At 34.8% G+C, this 25,582-nt stretch overlaps 3 protein-coding genes across 13 annotated transcripts in view; 2 read left to right on the top strand and 1 right to left on the bottom strand.

The window, feature by feature from the left end:
* Positions 1–25,582, top strand: part of or40a1 (odorant receptor, family 40, subfamily A, member 1) — a 617,996-nt gene that overhangs the window by 265,558 nt on the left and 326,856 nt on the right. The window lies entirely within an intron of this gene.
* On the bottom strand, positions 221–20,665 carry lgals9l5 (lectin, galactoside-binding, soluble, 9 (galectin 9)-like 5). 10 transcript variants are annotated; one of them, XM_073922643.1, is made up of 11 exons: positions 19,397–19,479; positions 18,327–18,394; positions 15,589–15,693; positions 11,699–11,774; positions 5,875–5,974; positions 4,009–4,097; positions 3,712–3,916; positions 2,135–2,254; positions 1,937–2,025; positions 1,110–1,266; positions 221–882 (listed from the first exon to the last, which is right to left on the bottom strand). In XM_073922643.1, exons 5-11 carry the CDS (start codon positions 5,908–5,910, stop codon positions 736–738), a joined length of 843 nt encoding a protein of 280 aa, XP_073778744.1. In that variant the 5' UTR covers positions 5,911–5,974; positions 11,699–11,774; positions 15,589–15,693; positions 18,327–18,394; positions 19,397–19,479; the 3' UTR covers positions 221–735.
* On the top strand, positions 19,128–24,712 carry pimr135 (Pim proto-oncogene, serine/threonine kinase, related 135). Its single transcript, XM_073923874.1, has 7 exons — positions 19,128–19,521; positions 20,999–21,667; positions 22,000–22,142; positions 22,271–22,649; positions 22,976–23,152; positions 23,271–23,359; positions 23,835–24,712. Exons 1-7 carry the CDS (start codon positions 19,386–19,388, stop codon positions 23,853–23,855), a joined length of 1,614 nt encoding a protein of 537 aa, XP_073779975.1. The 5' UTR covers positions 19,128–19,385; the 3' UTR covers positions 23,856–24,712.

Consider the following 25,582-nt stretch of genomic DNA (forward strand, 5'->3'; position numbering starts at 1 on the left):
ATGGCCTGAAATTTTATTTAGTTTTTTTGTAAAGATCTTTGGATTACTTGATTCTAAATGGTTCATGTTAGTCCCTGATAACAACCATACAAACTGATATAACAAGCTCACCCATGCTGTATGCTTGCTAGATTTTATGTTTCTTCCCAGAAACCTTGCATTTGGTATAAGCTGACGAAATATAAACCTGTGCTTAAAAAAAGTCACACCACTACGTATGTAATTTTTTTGGTTTAATTTTATTGCATATAAGTATACAGAGAATATTAGAATATGATCAATAAACAATATGATTTTCAGTCTCAACATAATATGATTCAGGTAAAAAAAAATCCTCAAATATCATTATTTTTGATTTATGTGATTGTCCTGATGCAGAGCTCAGACATTATGGCTACAGAATCAGGCTCTAAAGACACTTTTGCACCTTTCCCTTAATTCCCCGATTCAAAAGAAACAAATATACATGGATAATAAAAGTCACATAGAACCAATCACACACTCAGGTTAAATTAGAAATGAAAGCGTACACATTATTTCACACAAATTTCAAACATTCTACTTCTACCTTGATTTAAATGCAGATAGATATATCCAGAGAAGTGTAAAAGAGTAGATGTATGAAGAAATAGATATTGTATTATCAACAGATATTGACCACCAGATTTTTCTTGAATCATATGAAATGAACTTTGTGGACGTTTTGAATGTGCACTTCATATCAACCTGGATCAGTTACACATGCACATAAAACAGCTCCAGCTGCCCATAAACTTCAAAGACGTCGATTTCCTCCAGTTTAGTGAAGCGGTGCTTGTATGTGTGTATTTGCTCGCCATTCACAAACACATCAAAATGATCTCTGTTGCAGGAGATTTTGACCTGTATACACAAAATAATTACAGTTAGATGTGGTTTTCGTCTTCATTTCCCAAACTCTTAAAAAAACAGTTACCCACAAAATGCTGAATAAATAACACTGACATCAATTAATAAATGTTAATTTGATCTCTTTCACCATATCAGGCAGATTTGTATGATAAATATATATTTGATTTGAAGTTTCTATTTGAATAAAAAAGTTATAGGCGCCCTGAGGATGTGTATACCTGAAAGAACTGGCCTGGGATAAAAGGCACAGCTCCATCTCTTTCTTCTGGCCCCCAACTCCCATTCTCATGGGTATTTCGCACAACAGCGTTCTCATCGAAACGGCATTGGTAGTGAAATGCACTCCCAAATCTGTGGCGCAGATTAAACTCTATCCTAATGAAGATAGAAACACAAGATTTTTATTATTATAAAAATATGTTTGAAAGGCAACTCTTGTGCTTCCCATGGATTCATTTATTTGTTCAAAATACAATAAAAACTGTAATATTGTGTACAAAAAATAGCCATTTTCTATTTGAATATATTTTAAAATAAAAATACATTCATTTTTTTCTGCATCACCATTCTGAAAACATTCTAATATAAAGATAACATCCAGTATTATTATACGTGTTGAACACATTTCTGTTTTAAAGCCTCAATTTTTTAGTTAAATCACATGATCTTTCTCTCATCTCAACTTACATAAAAATACATTTTAACAGACTTTTTTCCCAACATTATTATAGAAAAAGTATATTTATAATAACCTTATTTAATTAAATAATGTTACAGTCTTAAAATATTGGTAAGCTTTTCCATGTTTACAAGTAATGCACATTTGTATGTATTCTCTTGCGTATCAAAAATCAATCACTCACTCATTCACTCACTCTTTTCTTTATCAAGAGTCTCCACAGTGGAATAAACAATAACTTTGGCAAATGCCCTTCCCACCACACACCCAGCCCTGAGAGTACACTCATGCAATCCCCCAGTGCTGGGAAACATACACACGCTCTCATTCACACCCACATTCTAGAAAGAATACATTTCCTCTCACCTTTTTGAGTCAGCATTAGGAACTCCATGAATAACAATGTCTTTGCCAGACTTCATTCCATCACTGATCAGGGTTTTATATGGGACGGTCTGAATGCAGTGAAAGGATTTTTGAAAAATTAATCACAAATACAAAATATATAGTATGAATGGCCGGTCAATTGCATTAAATTGTGGTATACTAGTATGTTGTTCTTACCACAGGTTTCTGGTAAGCAATGAAATCCAGCTCCACCATTTGGTGCACTAAGATGGTGTCCACCAGAGTGAATGAAATACGGTGTTTATAGTCTGCTAAGTGTTGCCCATTCACACTTACCTATAAAGAGACATTACATAATAAGTAAAACAGAAAAATATTAATCATTGTTCTTCATCATTTGTATGGACATCCAACACTATTTCACGGCAATTCATAACTTTTTGATTTAGAGGCTAATTGGTATGAATTCGTATGATCTCATTTGTACAATTTAGTATGATTTGCTGATCCCCCAATGGTAGTTGAGTTTAGGGGTTGGGTTGGGTGCCATGCCCCCTTTTTAAAATGATACAGTTTCATCTGACTGCAGTACAAATTAGTCAATAAACTGACAAAGCATAAAATACTTATGTTTCCTCGGGATGTCAGGCTTGGATATCATTGTTTGATCAATGATATACAGTTGAAGTCAGAATTATTAGCCCCCTGAATTATTTGCCCCCCTGTTTATTTTTTCCTCTAATTTCTGTTTAAGAGAGAAGATTTTTTTCAACACGTTTATAAACAAAATAATAACTCATTTCTAATAACTGATTTATTTTATCTTTGCCATGATGACAGTAAATATTATTTGACTAGATATTTTTTAAGACACTTCTATACAGCTTAAAGTGACATTTAAAGGCTTAACTAGATTAATTAGGTTAACTAGGTTAGGGTAACTAGGCAATTAAGTTATAGTGTAATGATAATGTATAATATTGTATAATGTTTGTTCTGTAGACTATCGAACAAAAATGTAGCTTAAGGGACTAATAATTTTGACCTTAAAATTATTTTTAAATATAATAACTGTTTTTTTTCAAGAAAAAAAATAAAACAAATAAGGCTTTCTCCAGAAGAAAAAATATTATCAGACATACTGTGAAAATTTCATGCTTTGTTAAACGTCATATGGGAAATATTTAAAAAGAAGAAAAAAATTCAAGGGGTAATTGTTTTGGTCATGATAATGAAGTTAACTGTTTTGCTGGTAAACTTATTTTATTTTATTCATTCCTTTTTTTTAAAAAATAAGTTCAGATCTTTTAACAATTAATTTCCTGTTCACAGCAGATTTAAAGTTCTTACCACCCTGATCTCATTAGGAAATGTAACTACTTTATATTTTGACATTTTAGCTAATTCGTACAAATTCAAACTGAAAATGTATGATTTAAAAAAAGAGGCGTGCACCAAACCACACCCCTAAACTCAAGCATCATTGGGGGATGAGCAAATTGTTTTAAAATGAATGAATGAGATCATACAGATTCAAATGAATTAGTCACTAAATCAAAAAGTTACAGATTTGCATGATATATTATCAAGTTTGCACAATAACTGACATGGACAGCTGATTCTGAGTGAATTGTCACAATCTTTACAATTTTCAAAGTCTTTTATTAAGTGAAACATTACATGAAAAATTATTCAATCAGAAGTCAAACTCTGTCAGACAAATTGCTAAATTTGAAAAATACCACAGAAATGATTCCTCTTATTCTTAACTACTTCTTGTAAAGTCAGAATACCTTGTATGCCTCCTTGGTAACATGGATCTCAAGGGTGAACGGTTGGCCTTTCACAAAAGGACAGGTAGACTTTTCTTCTGGCCCCCAGTTACCTTTCTCAAAGGTGTTGAACACAATATGTGTAGGTCCATCATCAAAATGTGGTTTAAAGTGCAGAGCGATATCAGTCCCGCACCCAGTAGCATGCTGGAGGTCCACAGTAAATCTGCAGAACACAGAACAGGGTCATATTTCTTTGACAATAAGTCAAACAACTAAAATAAAATAAGGTTGTCTTTTCAGAGAAATGTTTCTCACTTGTCAGCATTAGGCAAAACCCGTCCAATTATGATAAGAGTCTTCCCTTCCTGCAGGCCTCCTAGTAGTGGACCAATGAATGGGATGCTCTTTGTTGAAGATAAGCATGGAATAAGAAAATTAATTCATTTCTGATTAGATAGGACAACTCTAAATGTCTGCACACACACAAATGCATGCATAGTATGTTCAGTATGTGTGTATAGATTTTAAAAAAAGCGTTTTTGAAGTTGCATAAATGAAACAGTCATTTCTTGCCAAATTCAAACAATTACTTATTTGTACAGTGCATATAAACACAAGCACATTAAGCACTTTTTTTTTTTTTTAAAGAAGGCATGGCTAAAAAACGCCACCCCTAACCATACCCCTCATTGAGGGGATGAGCACATCATATTAAACTGTATGAATGAGATTACATAAATGAATACGATTTAGCCATTAAATCAAAAGTTATGAATTGCTGTGAGATTGTATTGACTATACAATATTTTGACCTAGCTGCAAGCAATATTGTTGCTGACGGATCTAAACATATAGATAAGTGATGTAATCCAGTCATGGAGTAATAAAGATGTACAACCATTTCTAAATGGTTCTATGTTGTTAAAACTACAGACTTCAGGGTATCTGATGGTTAAAACTAAAGGTTGAGTCCTTTTTAAAGTCCTTTTTTTTTTTTTTTTTTTTTTACAGTTTTAACATGTATTTCTAAAAGAGTAATAAATGTGGCAAACTTCACTTTAATATTTGGTGGACCAAAAAAAATGATCTCTAATTTCCCTTAATCTAGCTGCGGTACATAGACTGTAAAACCCAACAGTCAACTTTATCAAATGAAATGAGTGTAGTGAACTCAAAATTGACTGAAAGTTAATTCTACTCATTTGAAAAGAGTTTTGAACTCTGTTGAAGGTATTGAGTTAATTAAATACCTCATTACTTCAACTTAAATAGAGTAAGTTCACAGTAATCATATATTAGTTTTTTTTAACTCAAATGCTTTGAACACTCAAAAAAAAAAAATTTTTACTTGTTCAAACTACTTTTAACTTTTAATAAAATGAGGTGAAACAACACAATTCTTAAGATTTCATTGGGACAACTTAATTTTTTTATGTTCAATCCACATAAATTAGTAAAAAGTGTTAAGTTAACCTAATCGATTTGTGTTTGGACAATATGAATGAATTGTGTGGAACCCTGCATTTTTTACAGTGTAGCAATCGGTTTCCTTAAACGGTTTGAGTTGCCTTAATTTATTAAGCTTATACAGTTGGTTTGGTTTGCGCTCAAATTCCTTTGTTTACTCAAATGGATTAAGTTCACAGTACTCATTAGGATTAGTTTTTTAACACAAATGGTTTGTTGAAATCGTTTTCCTCAAATCGTTTGAGATACCTTAACTTTTTGGGTTTTACAGTGTAGCTGGCACCAACTTTAGGTGGTAAATATATTTTAATCTTAAAACAAAATATATATTCTTATAATATATAATCTTAATTATACTTTATCTTATAAAATATACTGTATAGTCATTTTTATTTTAATTAAATTCAGATGCAAAAACTTCTAAATGTCATCTGAAATTTTCTTTTAAAATTAGTATTTTTGCAAGCTCCTGTGTGTACAGTATGTTCAGTCAATCGACTTTTATGGCAATGAATAGGTTCTTTGGATTGTCTTTAACGTGAAATAACTGAACAAAAAGTTCAGGAGGCTGAGAAAAATGCTCATTTTAGAAGAAAATTTCAGATGTCATTTAGAGGTTTTTGCATTGAACTCTTCAATTGTCATCATCAATATCTATACACCATAATATTATTCTCATTTAAGACCCAAATATTAATATAAAACTTTACTTACTGGGCTGAGAAAAGGATATTGCTGACAGTCTGCCATTCTGACAACTCTTGCTTTTCAGAGTCTTTAGCAAATCTTCAGTTGGATGTTCAAGACCTTACGGCTGATGAAGCAATATGTTGAGGAGCTTAATATAGCGTGATATAAAGCCTGCCCAGAAGTTATACGTAAGCTCTTCATGCATTTCAGAATAGATAGACCTACCTGGAAATGACCTAAAATGTTATCTGACAGTTTTTCTTTTTTGAGTAAAACAAATATCCTTTATCTATTCTGCTGTGGCCCTAGTGCTTATCATTGGTCAGATTATCATTTTTATTATTTATTATTGATTACACTCTCTTGTTTCGTTCGATGGGAGCTCCACAGGGTCAGTATACGCCAACATGGTTTCACCACGTAGGACATGTTCCTGGATTAACATCTATGTTGATCCTGGAACAACCTTCCAATCAGACAATCAGAATTAAGGGATACGTTTACAGTTTAAACTGAATTTAGGCTTACGGTTAGGTGAATCCACTTCTACATTATTGTTATCCAACTATTATTCCCATCTGATTTTAGAAATAATTTAGAGTTATGGTTTGGTTTAGGGGTAGGGAACAGGTGGATTACATATTCAAACAAAAATGATGTTCCAGGATCAACATAGATGTCAATCCAGGATTGCATTGTACTTGGCAAAATCATGACATGTGTCAGTATACATGGCCAGGTTGCCATAGCCAAACCTTTTGTCACTCATTGTCAAACATTGGTTTCAATGGTCCCAGCAGCGAAAATTTTGGGCTATGGACAATGTGAAACATGTATCTGCTCAGGGATGGGCAGTATTTAAGAGACAAGTATTTCAAATATGTATTTCAAAAACAAAATACCATTTTGTCAATTGTATTTTATGGGGCTTATGAAAATGGCTTAATATTTTGTATCAAAATACTTTAGTGTCCTGTATTTTTGTATTTTAAAATAGTATAAAATATTTTGTAAGAAGTCCATCATAAAATGACATCATAAAAATATTTGCCAAGGCTTGAAATCAGACTAGAAAATTGATTAATATTGAAGTTGATCAAATGCTTGCAGTATTGATGGAAATTAGGCAACACATATAAAGAAAAGGCATGGGTATTTTGGGAGCAAGTCAACAATCATTGAAAATAGTGTACTACACAATGCCAAAACCAGTCATTTATAATCATAGCAGCATTGTAGAATTCAGCATCAGCATCTTTAAGAAATTAAATGTAATATAATATCAGTCATCAAGAAAAAAAAAATATGTGAACAAAAATGTAAATAACCTCTTCATATATCATCCTTTTAAAATATAATTGTTGAGAGATGGTGTCAATTTTACTGGCCAGGCAATGGATGGAAACACAATGAAGAGATATAGTACTTCTGGTTATTCCAACACATTATCTGCATTACATGGTTTTTACAGTGATTAAAGAGAACATCTTTAAGAAAGGACTTACTGTATGAAATTTATACAAAATGTATACTAAAATGAAAGAAACAAAGGTCCTTGAATGCCTACTCATGTACAGGAGTAGAGATGAATGAGTTAGCAGAGAATCTGACTTAAAACTTGCTCAGAGAAACGCTGTTGCTATTAAACAGTCAGTTAAACGGTGAAGGGACTGATCCAAATAGACCGATTGAAGAAAGGTTTACGAAGAAATTTCATGCTTCCTTGTAAAAGTATTTCTCAGTATTTTCAAAAGCCAATATACTGTATTTTATTTTGATACATTTGTGGCTGCTGTATTTTGTAGTTTATTTTAATACACTTAAAATTTATGTATTTTGTTTTAAAAATTCATTTCAATGTATTTTTGCCCATCCCTGTATCTGATCTCTGATGAGTGCACCTTTGTATTTCCCACATCCGAGAGAGTTGTGAAGAGTGAAGCATGGGGGTGGATCAGTGATGGTTTGGGTGCAATATCTTTGTAATACATTTGGTTTATTTAAAAAAAAAGTCATTATTTCTGCAATCTTAAAGTGACTCTTCATTCGGCTAGTAAAGATTAAGGCTGGAGAATCAAGGATGATAATATGTAATGTTTAATATGTAGTTATACAGTCTGCATTTAAATTACACATATATAATTATGATTCTGGATAGACTACCTGGAAATTGCTGAAGCTAAAATGTAAACACAGTTAAAGACAGATAAAAGTACAGAGACAGTCAGACTATACTGTTAGCGTAACAGTGATGTGAAAGAACATGATAACAGTGTTTTTTAAAAGCTATATCTTGGATTTAGCTGGAAATGTCTGCAAGATAACACAAATCCGAACCCGGATAAGTGTTCAGTATAGATAACATATATTCTCCGGGAGAGAAGCTATGAAATACTCTTTACTCAATTTAATAAACTCTTTTTGGTTCTGGCTATCTGAGCAATACTTTTGGTTACCAAAAATTTTTTTTTAAATGTTGTGCATGATGCCACAGAGAAGGTTCCCTTTAACATCTGAGAGAACATTAATCAGTAAATATTAATAAAATGTATTTCTTTCATTAATTGTTTGGAACATTCAAAGGTCAATGAAAACTGCCCAAATCATATATATTCCATAAAGTTCATGCCAACCATAGGTACTGCCATTTACTGTAAAAGTGCTGTGCTAAATAAACTTCTTCACTAAGATCTTTAATATCCTCACCATTTTATCTTACATAAAGCAGCAGCTTTGTATATGGATAAATAGGAATTAAAAAAGCTTTAAAAGAGAAAATAGATATATTGATGTCATTTGTTGTTAAAGCGATCACTAACTTTATCAGTTCTTTCACGTAAAAAAACCCAAAAACGTTTTATTGAATTGTACTGTAAAAATACTCGGAAGTGTCTTAAAAAATATCTAGTAAAATATTACTGTCACAACTGTCATGACAAAGACCAAATAAATCAGTTCTTGGAGATAAGTTATAAAAACTATTGCATTTAGAAATCTGTTGGAAAAAAATCTGTTAAACAGATATTGGGAAAAAAAAAATAAACAGGGGGCTAATAATTCTGACTTCAACTGTACACACACACACACACACACACACACACACACACACACATATATATATATATATATATATATATATGCAGGGTTTCTGCAGATATCATAATGTCAAATATAAGACTTTTTAAGACCTTTTTAAGACCATTAAGTATTAAATTTAAGACCTATATCGCAATATCAAAAACACGCCTGCACAAAGAGAAAATGGAAAAAAAAATCACAAAATTAGTGTTAAAATAAATGTATTCAAATTAAACAGTACTAAATACAGGTTAGATGCACCATTGAACTACAGAAAAAAAAAAAAAAAAAACATCTTAAGGCTGATTTATACTTTCGCCTGGCACCACATCACGCACCTCACTAAACTGAAGAGGCTTTTCTACTTAACAAGTTCACCATTGAGATATTCTTTTAAATGACAGGGGGCGGTCAAAAGAAACAGACAGTAAAATCAGACGGATAAACAGAGAAGTGGAAAGTTTCTGGAAGTAGGTCATATCATTAATTTCATTTATTTATCAATTATTTTTTATTATTTTTATTATTTATAATAAAGATTTTTATAACCATTCAAGATTTTTTCAAATCTAATTTTATTTAATCTAAAAGATGCATCACTTGCTTTTGTTAATATCTCGGACAGTTCTACCTATTAAAGTTAAATATTAAATGGCAACAGAACTTGGGTTGTTCTACAATTATATATATTTTTATTACAGCAAGAATAAAAGCAAAAAAGTACACTTACTAAAAATACTGACTTTTTAATATATATTTTATTTTGCCCACTCAACAATTCACACATTACAGTCTGGCTAGATTCTGTCCTCTACTTATAAGCTAAAAATGCAATAATGGTCCAACATTACTGACCATTATCACCAATAAAGCCTTGAAATTGGGCATCAATATATTGTAAACTGATTTCATATATTTCTTTCCAGATACAGTTAACATGGTAATTAGGCAAGTTATTGTATAACGATGGTTTGTTCTGTAGACTATATTGCTTAAGGGGGCTAATAATATTGACATGAAATGTTTTTTTATTAATAACTGCTTTTATTCTAGCCCAAATAAAACAAGTAAGACCTTCTCCAGAAGTAAAAAATATTATCACATACTGTGAAAATTCCCTTGCTCGGTTAAACATCATTTAGGGAATATAAAAAAAGAACAAAAATTTCAAAGTGGGGGCTAATAATTCTGACTTCAACTGTATCAAAGACATAATTTGTTACTTAATTTTAGTTTGTAACTTGTAAATTGTTTTAAACTCAAAATTGTAATATAGGCCTAAACATCAGTGTAAAACATATGAATGGTGGAAAAACATTCATCCATTATTTTTTTTTTGTCGGCTTAGTCCCTTTATTAATCCGGGGTCGCCACAGCGGAATGAACCACCAACTTATCCAGCAAGTTTTTACGCAGCGGATGCCCTTCCAGCCGCAACCCATCTCTGAGAAACATCCACACACACACTCATACACTAGGGACAATTTAGCCTACCCAATTCAACTGTACCGCATGTCTTTGGACTGTGGGGGAAACCGGAGCACCTGGAGGAAACCCACGCGAAGGCAGGGAGAACATGCAAACTCCACACAGAAATGCCAACTGAGCCGAGGTTCGAACCAGCGACCTTCTTGCTGCGAGGCGACAGCACTACCTACTGTGCCACTTTTGCATGGTCTCTTTTTTTTAAACAAACTTATCCCTCAGGTTTTTCCAAACTTTTACAAAAACTTTCCTCCTTTCCTACTGCTGTTGCAATTTCTAGCCAAGAATTATTGGTCATCTGGTTCTCCCTATGATCACGCATGGACGGATCGTTAAGATGTCTGTACAGTTGTACCTGTTTTAGACAAAATCTCTTCAAAGTCTTTCATACTGAACTCAAATGAAACGCGGCGCCGCTTGAACTGAGTCTCCAAACATTTCATGGGCTCCGCCAGCCAAAATCATACACGCGCACCCAAAGCGAACCTCTGCAAACACAGCAATGATGTCACATTCGCTGCGTGCACTGAGGCTACTGCATGCTGGTCTTATTTGTAGTTGTAATACCGCAAATTACAATTGGACTAGTAAAATAAAAAACTACAACACCAAAAAAACATCTAAAATGAGCATTAGAAGAAGGGTTACACGGAAATCGGAAAAATAAGACCTGTGCAAAATATTTAAGATCTAGAACAGCGAATTTAAGGCTTTTTAAGGCCTAAAATTTCGCTTTTTAAATTTTAGACTTTTTAAGACTCCGCAGAAACCCTGGTATTACGCTAAAAGCACAACACATGAATGTGCGCCCTATACTGACACTGAGGGAAGAAACTGTTGAATAATAATAGCATAAACGTATTCTTTTATAGAATAATTAAAGAATAGTGTTTTCTTAAGCTTCATAAAATTCTGATTGAACCACTGAAGACACACATGGTCTGTTTTGAGGATGATTTTTGGTATTTTTCTGACAAGTTGAGGCAGTTATGAACTTTGTCTATGGAAGATGAAAGAGTTCTGAGATTTCACTAAAAATATCTTGATTTGTGTTCTGAAGACATAATAAGGTCTTAAGGGATTTTGAACAACACTGATTAATAATGACACACTCTTCATTTTAGGTCAACCCTTTAATATTTGCTTTAATGCAGTTCTCATGTACCACCCTCTGTAGTTTAATGTTTTGCTAATGTGGCATATGGTTGGAGGACATCATTTATTGGCTAGTGATTTAATATGTTTGTTGATAAAGATGATTTCATTGTGGATGAGAATGTCAAACCTGTATATATAGGTGGCGAGGTCCGTTCCTCTAGGTGGTGCCACTGGAAACTGTCCATCCTGAAGGTGGTGCTGAGCTGAACACAGACAAAAACAGACATCAGCCTAGTGCGACAATCCTCACAGCTGATGAAAATTATGATTTTGCACAAAATTTACAATAAAGTCACATTTTTAAACAAAAAGTTATTCCTTCATGCTATTAATCAAGATATTTTGTGTAGTTTGATTAAAGGACCATTCACACCACTAACACAATGATTATAAAGATAAGTGCGAAACACTTTTCTGAAAATCATTCTGAATGGTGTCTATGAGCGCAGAATGACGATTCACGAATTTACACCTAGATATTGTTTGACAACTGTTAGCAGGTTTGTCATGCTGTCCCGGTAGAGAACTGTGAGCTCAGAGATAGTTGAGCCCAGGGCTCCTGCCAGGTCCATAGAGTAGGTGAGGGGAGTACGAGATCAGGTGGTTCTCGAGAGCTCCCGGGTGGTAAAGAAGGAAAGGAGGAGAAGGGGTGGATGGGGTTTTTCTTCACAAAACGAAGATAAGGGAGTAGATCTAGCTAGACTACTTTTAGTGAGTTAGGATAGATCTGATTGGCTAACTAATGAATGTAGATGGGTGGCCAGCTGCAGTCAATCATATCACATGCTCCTCTCGAAATTAGTATGTGAAACTTCACTTAAATTCTGTGATAATATAATGAGCTGCAGTGAGACTGAGTTACTGTGTCCATCCGACTATTTATTTGCATTTTGGAAAATCATTTAAGGTGTTCATACATTTGGAAAATGAGCATTAAAAACACTTGTGTGTTCAACGGAGTAGGATAAAATTGAAGGTGTGGGTTTTCTGATGGATGTCCACTTCAGGATAGAGTAACACATATAATTTCTCATGTCTTTATGATTATGAGTAAAGTTGAATGTTTAAGGATCTAGATTATATGATGACCTTAGTGTCATCGCTTTTCAGAGTACTACTGGAATAGTATGTGTGTGATTGCTTTTCCTGTATGCCAAACAATTTGTTTCTTCAGGATCTACCAAGCTAGGTCAAAGATCATGGAGATCTCTTGAGTGGACCTGGACTCTTGAAGGATTGGAAACAACTGAGTTTCCTGAGTTATTTTACATTTTATGCGTTAAATCTTTTAAAATTGTGTCAAGTGTGTGTGTGTCTGTCTGTGTTCTATTCGTTTGTGGATTAGTATTACAGGTCTGAGGTCAGCTCTGAATATCCTAGTGGCATTCTGACTTGTATGTGACATAATCATTGGAAGATATTGTTTAGAATTACACAAACACACACACACGCACGCACGCATGCGCGCGCTCACACACACACACACACACACACACACACACACACACACACACACACACACACACACACACACACACAAATGGAAACTTTTTAAAGTTTATCTGTGTTTTAACCAATCAAGTTAAATGTGAGAGTACAATTGTTGTTGTTTTGTGATTGTAAGCAGAGTGGCCTACAAACTCTTTGTCAGTGTTAAAGCTGGCTTCTGCTGATGAATCTGCAAACTATTTTCAGTAAGCTTTCTTTTTTAATTGAATCTCTGACTCCAGCTCTTCTTCATCTGACAGACTGGGCCATTTTTGGGTTAAAACTGTATATTTCCTCTACACTTTATCTGATAAGACATACACGTGCATAAACTATGTCGGAAACACATTTACCATATAAATGTCAGTTTTTTAGGAAGTGACTGTTTGGTTCTGTTCGACTTATTTGATGGAAACGGTGCTTTATTTGCAAGTGTGCTTTAGGTAATATTCCAGTTTAGCACATAAATCTAAATCACATCTTTAAATGGAAACATAGCTACTGCTTGGCATCACTTAAAGAGATCATGACATGATCAATCAAATTTACCCTGACATATGTTTGCCTTTTCACAAGTAATGTGCAATATAAATATTGTTAATGTGCATATCAATATCACAATGGGTCGCAATAATGAGTGATTTAATACAAAATTATCTTTGTTTGTCTGCCACTAGCACAACCTCTGAAAGACATTGGCCGTCAACAGTCAGCGGATCTATATTACTTTTCCCTGTAAATAACATACTGTATATAATTAATATATGTAGGGTTCTTTAAACATGCTTATAAGGCCCCAGTCATAGATGATTATTGCGTATATGTGGTAAAAGTTCTTGTTCATTTAGAATAAATATTAGTATGAAAGTTTTTGATTAATCATGATTTATTCCTCTATTTTAAATGTATATTTCATGAATAAAATTGTGTGCATGTTTATTCAATGAGGCCCAATGATTGTAAAGCATTAGCTATCCACTATTTGCACCCCTTTACCTGAAACACTATTTCAGGCTTGTGGCTTAAAAGTGTACGAAATCAATTGCGAGAACTTTTACTTTTAATGTGCCGTCCTGCTGGAATGACTTGCCTAACTCTAGCTGAGACTCTGGTAAGGCTGCATGATACTGGAAAAAACAGACAAGTCAATATTGAGTTTTTCTGCTATTTCTATATTGCGGTATAAACATAATTTCACAAGATAACTGTAGGAACACTGTTTGGGAAAAAAATCATCATTTTACTTTGATTTTTGTAGTTGAATGCATCTGCATAAAATATACAAAATTACCTACAAATTATTATATTAAAATTATTAATTATTAAATATATTAAAGCACGGATGAAAACAATGATAAAACTGAAATAAACAGCACTTTATTGTGTTCTGTGAAGTATTGAAGTTCAGGAATTAAATAATCAACTGTAGAATAACATTCTTTGTTAAAGTGGCTAACTTCACTTGAAATCTTAGGGTGCTTTCACACCTGTGAATCGATTCAATTGTTCCAAAACAGAGATTACAAATGTTACATTGTTGCTCTTTGCTCTTGGTGCGGTTCGCTTTCACATTGCAAAGTTTCTAATCGCACCAAAAGAGCTAAAACAAGTCACGTGCGAGTAAACTCTCCTTACATTGGTCAGAGTGTCGGGGTTTATTTTGCAGCGTCCCGCTCAGCTGTCAGGAGAGGTGGTGGTTTGGTGGTGATTGACAGGGTGCGCGATGTGTTTGAGGAGAGATGCGGTGGGGAGGGGTGAGAAGGGTGCGCGACGATGCCTATTTGAGGACCGGGAGGGAGACGCGAGATTACCAGGAGATCATCACTCGTTTGCGGGCATCCGGAGACTCGCGAAACTTCCCGCCATACTCATTATCTCTTCATATAGCCCTATGCCTATTACATATCCATAAAACACTGTGATATAACCGCGCTCGGATCGGATCGCTTTCTCATTGCAATTGAACCGCTCCAGGGTTCGTTACAATCGAGCCGAGACCACCTCATTCAAGCGATCTCGGAGTGATTACTTTGGCGCGGAACAGAGCGCGATTGCCCTGTTCACATATGCCAAACGAACCGCGCTAACTGGGCAAACGAGACACGTTCTGAAACAAAAGTGTAGGTGTGAAAGCACCCTTAGTCACAAGCCTTGAAAACACATCAAATAACTTTGACACTCCAACAAAAGCACTCCCTAATGTATTCTTTTACTATCTGTTTGTCCTGCTTCTTTGTTTATTTCAAGATAATAAAAATACACACACAGCTAAAATAACTAAGACTTGTCTCTGCTTCTACATCTTGCTGTTTTCTGGTGATCTAAAGTGCTTTTGTTATCTTCATGCTTTGGATAAAAGCGTCTGCTAAATGTAAATCTACTTAAAGTTCATTCATAGCAATGGAAATACAAAGAAATCTGATTTTTGATATGATGTGTGAACTCATTTTATTAGCCACAGTCAGTGTTATCAGGAGTGTTAATAAAGTGAAATGCCTTATTGTTTATCAAGAATACACTCTAAGATACCTGAATTTCCTCTGAAAATAAACACAAGCGATGAAAATCACTGAAGATGTCCACTGTGGATGTGGCGTATGTGTCCAGTTTCTAATGTTCTCCATACGCTCGAGTCTGCTAAAAAACACAACAAAGAGAGAAACTTTAAACAGCTCATTTGAGTCAAACATCATAAGAATCCCAGCATCAGAAATAAACAAACGGTTAAAACATCTCAGACTGCTGATTAACAATGAATGACTGTTTTATATTGATTATATAAATATAGATCCTTCTGCAAATCTGTTTTATTAGCAAAACTAGAACTATTTTAATAAAATAATATAATGAATGAGTGCACCCCACTGAATGTGTGAAGAGAAAAAATCTAATAAAATTTTAATTAACAGGGAAATTCATGGAGTCCATGCATCCAAAATAAGAAATTTAGATTAGATTAGTAGGGGGTGTAATTGTATTTGCAATACCTAGTTGAATTTGAGTGTAGTGTTTTAATATCCTGTATATATTGTGAGCATACTCTTATGTAAACGGGTTAATAAAAGTGTTAATAAAATCTCTGCAATACACATGCTCATTATTTAATTAGAAACATTTATAACTTTCAAAGATTGTGCATAAAAATACTCCAGTGCATCCTAACTGAATTACACAATAATTAGGTTGTTAAACTTCTGAATGATAAAGATAAAAATGAAGCATGTACAATAAAGATTTATGAGGAATTGTGTAACATTTATAAAACATGCTTGAATTCTTATTAGATGATATGCAGGGACCGGCCACTTTATTAGGTACACCTGTCCAACTGCTCATTAACGCACATTTCTAATCAGCCAATCACATGGCAGCAACTTAATACATTTAGGCATGTAGACATGGTCAAGACGATCTGCTGCAGTTCAAACCGGGCATCAAAATGGGGAACAAAGGTGATTTAAGTGACTGTAAGTAAGTTCTGAAGTAAGTTCTGTTGGCACAAATGCCTTGACGCCAGAGGTCAGAGGGGAATGGCCAGACTGATTAGAGCTGATAGAAAGGCAACAGTAACTCAAATAACCACTCGTTACAACCAAGGTCTGCACAAGAGCATCTCTGAATACACAACACATCCAAGCTTGTGGCAGATGGGCTACAGCAGCAGAAGACCACACAAGGTGTCACTCCTGTCAGCTAAGAACAAGAAACTGAGGATACAATTTGCACAGGCTCACCAAAATTGGTCAATAGAAGATTGGAAAAATGTTGACTGCTCTGAGTCTTGATTTCTGCAGCGACATTCGGATGGTTGAGGTCAACAAAATGAAAGCATGGATCCATCCAGCCCTGTATCAACGGTTCAGGCTACTGGTGGTGTTTTGGATTGGGGAATATTTTTCTTGGCACACTTTGGGCCCATTAGTACTAACTGAGCATGTGTCAACGCCACAGCCTCACTGAGAATTATTGCTGACAATGTCCATGCATTTAAGACCACAGTGTGATGAATCTTCTGATGGCCACTTCCAGCAGAATAATGCAGCATGTCATAAAGCATGAATCATCTCAGATTGGTTTCTTGAACATGACAACAACTTCACTGTACTCAAAGGGCCTCCACAGTCACCAGATCTCAATCCAATAAAGCATTTTTGGGAAGTGGTGGAATAGGCGATTATCATCATGGATGTGTAGACGACAATTCTGCAGCAACTGCGTGATGCTATCATGTCGTTATGGATTAAAATCTCTGAGGAATATTTTCAGTACCTTGTTGAATGTATGCCATAAATAATTACAACAGTTCTGAAGGCAAAAGAAGGTTTAAACCGGTACTGGTAAGGTGTACCTAATAAAGTGGCCGGTGAGTGTATATTCTCTGTCTGTGTTTTAAACTCCAGAAGTCAGAGATTGAACCATTCATTTTTTTAGGTACATTTTTAATGTGTCACCTGTTGCTATAAAGCCCGGAGAGAGTAACTCCATGCATTCCTTTCCTTGCATATATGAATGAATGATATAAATAAGATAATGGTTTACATGTTACACTGCTGGTCAAAAGTTTGGAAACATTCATATTTTGTTTAATGTTTCTGAGGGAAAACAATAAACAATTTTTTGCTCACCGTAAGGCTGCGTTTATTAGGTCAAAAATACAATAAAAACAGGTGAATTGCCAATTTATTTTTCAATTTACAATGACTGTTTTCTGTCTAAATTAATCTTTAAAGTGAATTTGTTTTTTTGCATAATTATTCCAGTCTTTGAGTGTTTTCTGTCTTACTGTTAGCTTCTCTTTAACTCAGGCCCAACAGAGTCTGAATGCAGACATGATGCGATCTCAGCCATGCATGTGCATTTGAATATATGTATTCTCTCGCATTCACACTTTGCAGTGGATTAAAGACAGAAATACGCCAAAATATGGTTTAGAAACTAAAGGTAGGACGGATGAAAGAACTAACTGTATGTAAATATCTCACTGAAATTAAATATATGATTTTATCATCCTAAAAATGTTATGAGCATACTCTTTAACTACTTTAAATGTTAACCTTTTAATTAAAGTGTTAGTAATTTTTTGCAGTGCAGAAGGGGACACACTATACTCATTTATGCTGGATACTGTTTGTAAACCTCTTTTTTTTAATGTGAACATCTGAGATCATATTAAAATAAATCCATGTCTTTAATTCACATCATGATTCCTGTAATGAATATTCAGAAACAATTCTCAACAAACATGCAATTATCTGCTCTCTACATACTTGTGGTGCTTGGAGGTGTGTTCTGCTCTCAGTCGCATCACATTCACTGTGTATATTTCCTCTGCATCCTATTAAACCAAGAACAACCATGTTTAATATTATTATAATGATTTACAGACACTCAGATATGTGCAGAGATAGACACTAGATTTCTCAAAATCCAACATGAGAAACTGATAGTCTAGGACACAGACTGAATCCAGGACACTGACCGAAACCACACAGATATAATGTTTACATAATTCAGACTTTTCATTAATAGTTATTTTCATAATACTGTTAATAAATAAAATATTTGTCATTCTTTAACAAATTAATGTGAAACATAAGAGTGTCTATATTTAATTTTGAACATTAAACGTATATTTCTTCTCTTTGTTGTCAAATAACAGAACAAATTCTACTAAACCAGAAATTTATAAAGCCAAACAGGAATCAGTAAGACACGCCGCCATTTTATTAATCTCAGCATCACATTACTTCTGTATTTGCAGTCTAGATGGAGTTTGATAAGGCAGAACTGCTGATTTTAAAAGATATACACTATAATATCTCGTGTTGTGTATACAAGCGCTTATCGCCAATAACTTACATTTGAAGTAACGTTACAAAATAAATGCCAAGCCAGATCTTACCTTTAAGATTGTAAAATGTATTTAAATCGACCCTGATTACAAAACGAATCTCGAGTTCACCAAACGACCAGTCATGATTAATCAAACAGAGAATATTTACGAGTCAAACAAAGATTTCCTGAAAAATCCGTTTATTTTGCTCCAAAAACACCCGTGAAGGAAATAAACAACCGCTAACTAGTGTATTTTTCAACTCGGAGAAGATTAAAAATACACAGCGCAAAACTGACCAATCACGTATCAGTAGAACGTTGGAACGCATTCCAATTCTTGCGAGACACACCCTTACAATCCACAATTCGCCATTGCTCTCACTTGATAGGCAACTAGTGAGTTGTACAAAGTTTACTTACAGTAAATTTAAGTATTTATTGTAGGTTTATTTAACATTTCTCATATTTAAGTATACGGAAATTAATCCATAATGTTATTTACCGTACTCGGAGTAATTGCTCTCTTCCTGAGAGAAAGAAACACCTATTCCACCGTCTCAGGTCAAGATGAAAGCTTCGACCGTCAAAAAGGATTGGTCACAGTACACCCTGTGGCCAAACGTGATGGTAAATAATGTTGTGTGTTTTAAGAACATGTAGCTCATTTTGGATACTGGAGTCTGTGTAGGACTCTTCATTTATTTTACCTTAATGTAAAAATATTTATTAAGTGAATAATAATACAGGCCTAATGAAAACTGCTCTGCTTTAATCACATGTGGTGTCAAACATATGTCACACAAATGTGTCTATTATGGTGCATAATAATATAAAATAATGGCTCTTGTCTTGTTTCTAGTCCAGATATCTCAAAATTCTTAAATCAAGAGTCTTTTTTTCTAGACAAGCAAGAATATTGTCTGGTTTTCAGAAATATATAATACGTCAAAATTTAAGTTGTTTTTTCCCTTAAAAAGCTAAATTATCTGCCAATGGAGAAAGCAAAATAATGCTTTGAAATACATTTGACTTCCCCTCTGGCAGATTATTTAGCTTGTTTTAAGGAAAACTCAGTTAATTTTGACATATTTCTGAAAACAAAACAATATTTTTACTTGTCAGGAAAATACTTCTTGATTTCCTGTTTTGATATTTAGACTAGAAACAAGACAAAACTGAGTAAATTATTTTTGATTTGTATAAAGTTTTTCCAATATGCATTCGTAATCCATAAAGACAAAATCATTTTCTCTGCTTCAAGATGGAAGGGTTTGTTCACCCAAAAATGTAAATTCTGTTATTAATTACTCACCCTCACGTCACTCCAAACCCCTGAGACCTTCTTTCATCTTTTGAACACAAATGAAGACGTTTCTGAGAGCTCTCTCATCCTGCATATACAGCAAGGTTCCTGACTTGCTTAAAGTAAACAAAAATAGCAAAAAAACATCCTCAAACAGACCAAATGCCTACAGTTGTTCAGTCGGTAAATTACCAAGCTACAAGAATACTTTTGTGTAAACAAGTTTATCCAACACTTTATTCTCTTCAGTGCTGGTATATTATAGTATAAATTGGATGTTTTTTGGTACCTTTCTGGCCTTTGAATGAGTCTGGACCCTTGCTCTCTATGGAGGATGAAGGAGCTCAAAGATTTCACCCAATACATCTTAATAGGGGGTTGAGAAATTGAACAGAAATATTGTTTACTGCCATATAAAATTAACAAATAAAATATTAAAACCCTCAATGTGATTTGAGTTTGACACCCCTGTGAGATCCCTTGTCTCTACTTGTAGTTTTTAGTCCTAAACCACTAAATCCTTCAGGAATATGTCCTAAAACACAATGCAGTGGTTTTAATGGATAACAAATGGTGATATTTATTGTTTTAAGGGTTTTTGTAGTGGAAAACATGAAACCTTTTCACATAGTTTTTAGTTGTTTTGCCAAGCCTAGGGTTATCAACAACTAAAAGTAGAAAGAAATGACCTTAAAAGTCACTTAATAATTGAAAGCATTTGATCATGTCAATAATAAACACTGAATAAATATTATTCAAGCAAAACTAAAATCTTTTGTTTCATATTGTTTCTTCCTTTAGGTCGAGAAATCGGTGACTCGTGTGAAGAATCATCTTTGCACCTGGAAGAACAGATCAAGGTTCCGACTGACCAACCGTCACTGGAGGAACCTGTTGATGGTCAGAGCGAAGAACCATCACTGGTAGAGCCTGTCACTGTTCCCGGTGAAGAACAATCACTGGTAGAGCCTGACAGTGTTCACAGTGAAGAACACGCCTGCAAGTCTGCTAAGCCCGGTTATAATCATGATGACCCTCCAAATGTGGTCTCTGCTAAGCCCGGCTGTAGTCCTAATGACCCTTTAAATGTGGTCTCTGCTAAGCCTGGCTGTAGTCATGATGACCCTCAAATTGTGGTCTCTGCTAAGCCTGGCTGTAGTCATGATGACCCTTCAAAAGTGGTCTCTGCTAAGCCCGGCTGTAGTCATGATGACCCTCCAAATGTGGTATCTGCTAAGCCCGGCTGTAGTCCTAATGAACCTTTAAATGTGGTCTCTGCTAAGCCTGGCTGTAGTCATGATGACCCTCAAATTGTGGTCTCTGCTAAGCTTGGCTGTAGTCATGATGACCCTCCAGAAGTGGTCTCTGCTAAGCTCGGCTGTAAAGATGTTGGTAAAGATGCAACCTGTCAGACAAAGGGCGCTGTTCCACCTCAGCCAAAAAAGAAGGATAAAGACACAAACATCATTGGTAAGTTTACTATCATGACACCCCAGTCATCCAACACACATGCATATTTTAATAGTGTTTTAATGACTTTTATGCTTTAACCTGGCTTTAATACACATTTTGTTCAGGGATAGCTGATAACTGAGATGGAAATATATATCTAAATCATAAAAACCATAATCATATATATAGGGAAGACAAAATTAAAAAAAGGTTTTATATGATGGGGTTAATTCTGTTGTTGTGACCCCTGATGGAGCAGGGGTAGTTTTAGTTGATGGTAGTTTTAGTTGAAGGTAGCACTGTCACTAATTCACACATTTGATAAACTTCTCTTCTTTCTCTTTTCACAGAGATCAACTCAGAGCACTATGAAATCGGTGCTGAGCTGGGCAAAGGAGGCTATGGAAGCGTTTTCGCAGGAACCCGTTTAAAAGATGGCCTTCAGGTGGCAGTAAAAATTGCAGTTTTCAGGCCTAAGCGACTCTTCCATGTAGTAAGTAGTCTGTGCTCTTTGCTCTGATTAACTGTTTCTATTTTAAACATGTCATATTAAAGGTGCTAGCAGTTTTAACAGGAAATAACTTTTCTATCAAATGATCTTAACGACTGTCTTTCTTTTAGGATGATTTGAACCAGCTACTTCCAGCGGAGATCGCTCTGCACTTTCTTGCCACTAAAGGCCCCGAGGTTAAAGAACTCGTTCAGCTTCTGGATTGGAAGGTGGAGGCTGGGCGCTACTTTATGGTCCTAGAGCGGCCCATACCCTGTGTGAGTGTAGGTGATTTTTTAAGAGACCACCGAGGCAGGATCCCAGAGGACGTGTTAAGGAAAATCATGTTCCACACAACAATTGCAGCTGAAACATGCCACTCACGCGGAGTGCTTCACCGTGACATCAAGCCTGACAACTTGCTGATGAACCCGCAAACCTTTGAAGTTAAACTGACTGACTTTGGTTGTAGTGTTCACCTTACTAAGGACTATTACACAACCTATTTGGGTATGTAAATCCCTCAAAGCTCTAAGGAGCTCTTGTGATGAGGCTCTTGGAACATCTGATGTTGTTAATCTATACCAGGAGTGCCAAAGCTCAGTCCTAGAGGGCCGGTGGCCTACAGAGTTTAGCTCCAACTTGCTTCAACACACCTGACTTAGTAAGAACTTGATTAGCTTGTTCAGTTTTGTCTTAGTGGGGTTGGAGCTAAACTCTGCAGGACACAGATCCTCCAGGACTGGGTTTGAGCACCCCTGATCTATAAAATTATTTACATTTTCGAAAGGAAATTTAGATTTTGTGCTAATGGAAACAACATCTCTTTCTTTCAGGCACAGAGCAGTTTATCCCTCCTGAGTTTAAAAGGGGTGGCTATTACTTCGGTGATTCAGCGACAGTGTGGTCACTTGGGATTCTTCAGTTTTTGCTAATGTATAAAAAATTTCCAGAAAACCCTGACCTCCGCAGGATAAAAAACAAAACTTTTTACCAGTTTGGAAGGTCAGAAGGTGAGATCTCCACTTCAGCTAAAGATGGTTGTGTAGGACAATTTGAATGTCAGTGAAAAAAGCATGTATAACTTTAAGGTAATAATTAAATGTACATCTTCCTTTTTTTTCTACACAGAATGCTGTGATTTCATCAGCGGTTGTCTGCAAACTAACCCCTGGTCTCGGAGTAAGCTGCATGCACTCCGTGTCCATGCCTGGTTTAAGGTAATGAATAGACTTTGAGGATTTTTATCAGTCAAATGAATCTGTCATGAGCTGAGTTTCCATGCTAATGTGAAGCACATCTTTTTAAAGTTCACTAAATATATATTTTGTAATTATAATTGTGAATTATGAGCAAATCATTTCCATCAAGTTGGTCGAGCAGCTGAACTGTATTATTGGTAACCTCGTAACCAACTGTAAACAAGGGAGGTATCATTGAGAAATGTTCGCTACATCAAAGTTCATTTGACAAATGCATTTCCATCATGAACCCTTTTTCTGACGAATCCAAAATGACCTCAAGTGTGCATAAAACATTTTGTGAATTAAAGGATTCTTATTTAAACTTTCTCATGTGATACTTAAAAAGGTGCATCAACACAGGCTGATGGAAACCCTGCTAGTGTCAGACGACAATCTTGTGTTCTTAAATTTTCTTTTTCTTTTTAACAATTTAATTTTAATTATGTTCCAGAAAATTATAAGAAAGATCTAACATTTGACAAAGGACAACTTCCAGAATCTCTCCCAGTTCAGTGCTGGATTTGGCTAAAAACTCCAGCGGCTCCAACCATAATAGAAGAAGCAGAGGATTGTGAGCCAACCACACCACCATAGTCCTTTAGCTAAACATAACTTGATCCAGAGAAAGCTGAACATAATTTGGTTCTGCAGTGTCATAGCTCTTATTGTAACATTTACACTGGCCCTAATTAAATTCCATGTAAAAAAAAAAAAAAAAAAAAGATAAAGCAAAAAACAAAACAAAAAAACAACAAAGTTTAAGCCTTCATATAGTGTACATACTCTTCCCACACTTTTATATCAGCTTTTGCATTAACTCTTGCACTTCCACATGGTAAAATAAAATGTATAATAAAATAATATATAAAAATAAATATCTCAGTCGTTCCCAGTCCAGGTCCATATTTTTTGGGTGTCTCTCCCTAAAAAATGTAATTTGAGCCAGAGGAGAGAGACTCCTGACCAAAGACTACTGGGATCAACTGATATATATACAGGGTTTCCAATGAACATTATCACTCACCAGACAATTTGGCAACAAACTGGAAAAAAAAATTCAATAATAAAAAAGTAAAAAATAATAAAATAAAAAACATCATTAATAAATAAAACAATAAAAAAACTGCCTATATTGAAATATAAATCTATAACGGGCCATGTTATTGACCAAAAGGAAATACTTCTAGAAACAAAAAAATTATTAAATAAGACATTTTAAAAAGTTATGGTATTCATTACTCATCCTCATGTTCATCTTCAGAACTATTTTTACAATTTTTAATTTTATGTTAGAGCTCCCTCATCCAGACTCAAATCCACAAAAATTGCAAAAAAAAAAAACATCCTCAAAACAGATCAAATGTCTTCACATAAAACAAACATTTTTATTCACCGTTTCTTCTCCTCAGTGTGATTAAAGGGCATGCGTTCACAAGCACTGTGCAGTGACATATACCCCACTGGATGCCTGCGCGACTTCCTCTCTGACTTCCTCTCTTAAAAACTTAACAGGCACATCCAAGGTTATATGTCAGAGGCGCAACACGTGAACGCGTGCCCTATACTGACACTGAGGGAAGAAACTGTTGAATAAAGTTATTTTTGTTTTATGTGCACATAAGTATTCTCATAGTCAGGAATCTTACTGTCTATGAAGGACTAAGGAGCTCTCAGATTTAACTAAAATATCCTCATTATTTTCATTCAGATATCTTCATTTGTGTTCTGAAGACCTATAAAGTTACTACCTTTAGTATTTGCTTTAATATTGTCCTCATATACAACCTTTTTTAGTCTAATGCTTTGCTAATGTGGTATATGATTTATAGTTGGAGGACATCATTTATTGACTAGTGATTTTGTTTGTAGTTGTAGTTCATGGTGAGTGATAATCCAAACCCTGTATATATAGGTGGCGATGTCCGTTCCTCCACGTGGTGCCACTGGAAACTGCCCATCTTGAAGGTGGTGCTGAGCTGAACACGGACAAAAACTGACATTAGTCTGGGGCGACAAGCCTCAAAACTGATGACAATTCTGAATTTTCTACTAAAGTTTTAAATAAAATCACATTTGTTAAAAATAAGTATTTCTTCTATTTTACTGACGATTACTGTGTTTCAAATGAGATCATTCAGGAACAAAAATGACAACGTTTGTAGATTTAACAAAGAGTAGCTGGATTTAACGCTACTGAGC

Source organism: Danio rerio, chromosome 15 (assembly GCF_049306965.1).
Source record: "Danio rerio strain Tuebingen ecotype United States chromosome 15, GRCz12tu, whole genome shotgun sequence".
Lineage (NCBI taxonomy): Eukaryota > Metazoa > Chordata > Actinopteri > Cypriniformes > Danionidae > Danio > Danio rerio.